This window comes from Amphimedon queenslandica, unplaced genomic scaffold (assembly GCF_000090795.2).
Source record: "Amphimedon queenslandica unplaced genomic scaffold, v1.1 AMPQUscaffold_10338_Cont17141, whole genome shotgun sequence".
In the NCBI taxonomy this organism is placed as follows: domain Eukaryota; kingdom Metazoa; phylum Porifera; class Demospongiae; order Haplosclerida; family Niphatidae; genus Amphimedon; species Amphimedon queenslandica.
The window spans coordinates 1-6606 of NW_003549391.1; the positions used below are offsets into that span (position 1 = coordinate 1).

At 33.5% G+C, this 6606-nt stretch overlaps 1 protein-coding gene across 1 annotated transcript; it reads left to right on the forward strand.

Moving 5' to 3' along the window:
* Positions 1–6: 6 nt before the first annotated feature.
* On the forward strand, positions 7–6402 carry LOC105315416 (phosphatidylinositol phosphatase PTPRQ-like; the record flags this gene model as incomplete). The annotated part of the gene is made up of 12 exons (XM_011410062.2): positions 7–16; positions 1139–1546; positions 1843–2190; positions 2331–2666; positions 2806–3105; positions 3914–4219; positions 4278–4529; positions 4665–4757; positions 4984–5298; positions 5586–5627; positions 5691–5769; positions 6173–6402. Coding segments are annotated over exons 2-12 (2575 nt in total), but the record flags the coding sequence as incomplete, so codon positions are not given.
* Positions 6403–6606: the final 204 nt, after the last annotated feature.

Below are 6606 nucleotides of genomic sequence, written 5' to 3' on the forward strand. Positions count from 1 at the left end.
AACTTACCATTAGAAAGTAAGTACACAATGATTATGATTGGTACATGATTTATGTATATTGCATTATAGTGTGTGTCACTATGTGTTATACATGCTGTCATTCCTTGAGTACAATTTTGAAAGTTTTTTGTACAACCCATTGTTTTTTTTCAAAAAATGGCTTCAAAATTGCCCCCAAATTTTATTGCATTTTCTGATATATATTGATGTCCTTATGCTATATAGAAAGTTTGAGCTGATTCCGACCTCAACTTTTTGAGTTATGGCACCATTTTCAAAAATAGGCTAATTTCTACTATACCTGTGGGGAAAAACATGTATGTGCAGTACTGTACATTGTAAATGCAAAGCAATTTTTAAAGCTAGATATACATGTACCTATAGCAGACATGGGGTAATAGTAATAGATAATAGTAATAGTAATAGTAAAGATTACATGTTTTGAAGTAATTGTAATAGTAATAGTAATGGAGGAATCAAAAAACCAAGTAATAGTAATTGTAATAGTAGGAGACAGTTAAGTAATAGTAATATAATAGTAATTGTACATATTGTAATACATTATTGTACAAGTATTCAATGTAAATGTACAGGTACATGTATGTGCATTCAAGTTTGTCTGCTCTGACAAAAGGTTCATTTGCTCCAGTGGTATTCAGTATAGGAGGGAAATTTTTTAGACCGGAATGATGCAGACTTTCTGATACTGTTTTTGAGAAACTTATAAGTATAAAATGTAATGGTCATTTGCTTTAAAGAGAATTGATTTGAAATTATAATGTAATCGTAATATAATTAGATTACATTTAGTCATGCATATGCAGTAATAGTAATAGTAATAATGAAATTAATGGAGTAATAGTAATAGTAATATATTACATTTACATCTACTAAACATGTAATTGTAATAGTAATAGAACTTTTTTCTAGTTAATAGTAATAGTAATATATTACTTTCTAATGTAATTGACCCCATGTCTGACCTATAGGTAACTAATTTTTTGAATGCCTTAATTTTTAAATTATTTTTATTGAGTACGTAATTGTGTGTGCTTGTTATTGTGTTGTACAGTTTCCTTTTTGGTTACATGGTGTACTTATTCCTTTCAATAATTGTTTTAAATTTATTTTATTTTAGTTCCCATTCCGTCTGTTGATGTGAGTCAATCAAGGGAGAACTATTTCTTAGCTGGTAGTAACCTGGTACTAACATGTGATATTAGTGTTGATCCTAGTGTTGATACACCATTTGCTGTTAACGTAACCTGGAACATGACTGATCAACAAATCATGAGTAGCGGTGATTTCGGAGATGAGAGTGGTCCTAATTCAATGAGGCTTGCTGATACTGATCGTGTTAATATCAGCCCCGTTATGATGAGATCAGGTTTCAATGAGTATAGATCAACTGTTAATTTCACTACATTGAGCAGTATTGAGGATTCAGGAACATATACATGTATTGTTACTATAGTACCAGCTCCAGCTTATGAATATGTTAATACTTCTGATACTAATTATATGAATGTTAACTTCACTGTTACTGGTAAGTATTAATGTGCATGTTTGTACATGCATGCATGTGTATAAAATTTGTGTGTAATGTACAATTTCCCACTTCTAATGTAATTTATTTTGTATTTGGATGTGTAGTGAGCCTTTATGCTGTGTAAAAACTTTAAGCGAATTCCAAGCATTTTAATTTTATTAAAAACCCTGTGCTATAAAATGGCTGCAAAACATTTTGATGGCCCAAAATGTTTAGCTCAATAATCATGTACATACATGTAGTGTATAAGTGTACTATTATTATTATTTTTAACAATGGTGATTTTTTTATAGATCCGATGATTGGAAGTTTCTCTGCTTCTCCTGACTCATTTCTTGGTCTGGAGACCGTGGTATCATGTCCTGATTCAGACCCATATGATAACTTCACTCTTACCTGTACAGCCACTAAACCAACCATAGTAATACCAGACCTGGTAATAGCATGGACACATAATAGTGCAATGGAAACTGGTACTGTGACTACTACTGAAGAGAGTATGACTACCACTGTTACTAATACATTGAATTTTACCAACAGCACTGCTTCTGATTCTGGTACTTATACATGTACTGCTAGTATTACTATACCTGATTCAACTGATATCACTACTAGTGAGGAAAGTACTGTGACTGTAAGACGTAAGTGGCAATAATAATTATACATGTATAAATACAATGTACGATTATTTTTTGCATATGTATGCCGATTAATGCCATATGATTTTCTGTATAATTTTACCTCATTCCTTTTTTCTCCTCCTTTTCACCCTATTTTTTAGCTCAAAGTTTACCTGTTGCTGCTACTAATGTCATGGCTACTCCAGGAAATATTTCTGTTGTTGCTATTGCTACTGCTGTTATATTCTTCTTAGTACCTAACATTGCCTATGCACCTGAAACCTACAGTGTTAAGTATACTGGAATGACCTTACAAACTACAGAACAAACTTCTAATATAAGAATGAGCTCTGATAACATCACTGCAATTAACCAAGAATTTACAATTATGTTGGCTGGCCTTGAGGAAGATAACACTTATACATATACAGTTGATTCTACCAATTGTCTTGGTACCACTAGTACTGTAGGGATGACATTCAGAACACTTCCAACATGTGAGTGAATGTGTTTATACTCCTTTGTTTCCTTTCTTTTCTTCTCTCTCTTTACCTTTTTTTAATCATACTGTTCATAATCCTTTTGTCTCTCCATTTTTATATTTATCTTCTTTTTGATCTTTTTTATTCTGTACAGTGCCAGTGGCTTCTCCATTGAATTGTGCTAATATAACATTTCTACCACGTAATGTCACACTTACCTGGACTGAACCAGCACTAATAGATCAAAATGGAGCACCAGTTGGTTATAATTTAACATGTATGAATACTAATGGTGTATCAGTCAATGGATTGAGCCCAACACAAACTTCAATGAACACAATGTTCACTATTAATGATGTTATGCCTTTTACTGGTTACACTTGTTCTCTGTCATTTATTAATGTGGTAGGAGAAGGACCCTCTACCCAGTGTACTTTTGAAACAGCACAAGATAGTAAGCCATTTTAGTTATACAATTGTTATTTATGTATGTACAGTGTATGTACCTTGTTGGGGCGAGCCTGAGCTCACCCCACTAAGATGAGAAAGCGTCTGTATGTATGCACGGGCATGATAGGGTCGTCTAACTATTATTAAAGTTAAATAGCCTAATCTTCATTGAAAGCGGGTGTGGTCACAATGATCAAAATGGCGGCTACCAGCAAGTCTGCATGAGGTTTTTTGCAGCAAACGGTCAGCAAGATAAGACTAAACTGCTGTCTAAAAACTTCTCTAGCAAGAATAAAGGTTGGAAAAGCAGATATACAGGTATAAAGGACTCTGATAAGTTGAATGCAAGCGAGAAAGCTCATGTACTGTATAGCCTAGCTGATGCATGGTGAGATCTATTCTAGGTGATGTTTCTTCTCTAGCAGCAAGCCTAGGTTAACAAAGCAGATACACAATCTTCAAATATGATTTATGCAGTGATTGCTTCTAAGCATCATTAATGCTATCAGTAAGATAAGTTTAACTCCTGCAGACTGAGATTCTTGAGTGTTGCAGTGACCATAGATCTCAGTACTGTATTAGCCTTATTGGCATGTACAGTTGCTTTGCTTGCTCACGTATCATACAGCACATTGATAATCTATGCCTTGCTTAGGCTCGCCCCCTTAATGCATTGCATTCTCCCTAGTAATTTTGAGTTTTGCTCATTTCCACACTGTTTTTGTGATTAGTAGCATAAATGACATATAGATCTACTTAAGATTGCTACTAGCTATTTAATTATGTCTTTTTTCTCTTTTCAATTTTTATAGCACCTGATGATGGACCACAGAACTTTGCCTCTGCCCCAACAATGACAACAGTTACATTTACATGGAGCAGACCATCAATTCCTAATGGAATAATCACTGGGTATCAACTCAAAGTTGCAAACACATACACTAATAATGACACAGTTTACGACATAAGTGTATCTCCTGATCAAACTAATATAACACAGATTGTTGATATGGAAGGGTTCTTCAGTGCTTTTCGGAGTTACTTTGCCACTGTTACTGCTAGGACTATCATTGGGTTTGGACCTATATCTAATATTAGTGGAAGAACACTACCAGACAGTGAGTTATCACTCAATCTCCTTTCTTCATTCTTATTACTTCTCATTATTTTTAATAGCTTCCAGTCCTCCTCTATTGGTGACAAGGGATATTACTATATCTGGTACAATATTCACTACATTACCATCAGTGAATAATCACACCATTAATGTGACATGGTATCCTCCTACTACACCAAATGGACGCATTATGAACTATACTATTGATGTTGATGGATATACTAATGGAAATAACTTGATAAGACGTACAATTACTGATGTTGATGATAAATACTCTTTTATGGAACTGATTACTAATACTACAGTATTAAGTAAGTACTATTTCTATGGTTTATCATTAAACTGGCCATATTGCATTCATATACATGTACATTAACTTTAATTGCTTTATATTAAAGGATCATAATTCCTACATTACTTCGTGTTTTATTTGTTGTTTTTTATAGAACCTGGTATACCATATAATGTCACTCTGGCTGCTTATAATGAGTTTGGTAGAGGAATGCAAGTTGGAGTTACTGTCTTTACTAGAGTTTTGAGTAAGTGCATGTACATGTACGTATGTAGGTGTGTGTGTGTACAAATCCATGTATTCTGTATTTGTGTATGTTTAGTGTACATTTAATATCTTTTTTAATCTTCCTTCATTTGATTTGTTGTACGTACATTTATACACAATTTACATGCATAGCCTCTTTTTTACTTATATTTTTTATAACCCTCATCTCTTATCTTTTCCCTCTCTCTCCCCCTCACCCACTCCAGCTCCCAGTGTCTCTCCTAGTAATGTTCAAGCTGTGAGATCTGATGATGGTACTAATATGACTATTACTTGGGATAAAGTGTCTCTTGAACAAGCCCGTGGTTTCTTTGAATACACAATAAGACTGACAAGATCTAGCAAAAAGAGACAGGGAGAAGACACTATTAGAGTTCCATTTACTGAGACCAGTTATACTGCTACTGATCTTGATGATCAAGCTACTTATTCTGTATCAATGGGCCTATCTGTTGATGATGGTTCAGGCCAGGGACCTATTGCTGGACCTACTAGTCCACCCATTGAGATATCCTCACCAGGTTAGTTCATTAATAGTAGTACAGTGTACATGTATATATGCCATGTATTGTACTTGATATAGGGTAGTAGATAGATTAGGTTAGTTGTTTGATTGAAGTCCTTAGTTCTTGTACTTCTGTTTGTATTACATTGTACGTCTGTAGATGTACATTCTTTAATTAATGTTGCTTATTATGCAACTTTGATTTTATATTGTTCTTCCTATTTTATTATTATTATTGTTGTTGTTGTTGTTGTTGTTGTTGCTTTTATATTGTTGCTGTTTTATTATTATTACTTTCTGTAGCTTCTACTGCTCCACCAACTACAAGTTCTAACATTAGTACCAGTAAGTTATCATTATTTATTTATTTATTTATTTATTTATTTATTTATTTTTCTTGTTTTTTAGTTATTGGTATTGTTGTTGGTGTAGTCCTAGCTCTACTCCTGATTGTATTAATTGTTGTCATTATAATATTCATTGTCCGGTGAGTTTAAGAGAAATACCCTCTCCCTTCTCTCCCTCATACGTAAATGCATAAATATTCTATCTTCCTCTTGTACATGACTACATGTTTATGTACATGTATGTTGTACATACTACATGTATATTGCGCAAAACTTTTAGTGATAAAAATTTTCCTAAACTTTCAATGATAAAAATTTTTCTAAAAGTGGTAAACTTTTACAAATAATCTGAATTAATTAATGAGCCTAATCATGCAAGCATGACTCTAATACATATAATACAATTAAAATATTAGTATTTTAGAACTAAACAGCCCACTTTGTAAAAATATTTAAAGTTTTGGGTTATACCATGTACATGTATATGCATATCTTTCTCTTTTCTATGATTCACTATCTCTTTTATGCACACTCATTTTACAGTCGAGGCAAGCAAGCTGATAAATTCACTGTTGGAGGCAAACCAAAAAAGAAAGATTTATTTGAGTTGCTTGAGTCCAACCCGTTGACACCAACAGCCACTTCTTCATTCAGACAGTTGGATGATGGACCTGATGCTAATGGAGCCTCAGCCCCAGTGGTAACAGGAGCTGATGGACAGGAAGATGATGACGTGAAGGAGAAGCCTGATGATCGTCTTGATGAGGAAATGAGTATGTCATATATTATATAATGTATATTTGTACCTAGCAACATTTTACTTGGAAATATAGACAGCTTTTACAGTACATTAATATAATAATGTAATAGTACACATCTTTGCTACTATCAATCTACATGTATTTTGCTGGTTCAATGCTCAATACTCACCAGGTTACAATTGATCAAGTGTCCATTAGCATTAGTAGTGGGTGGAT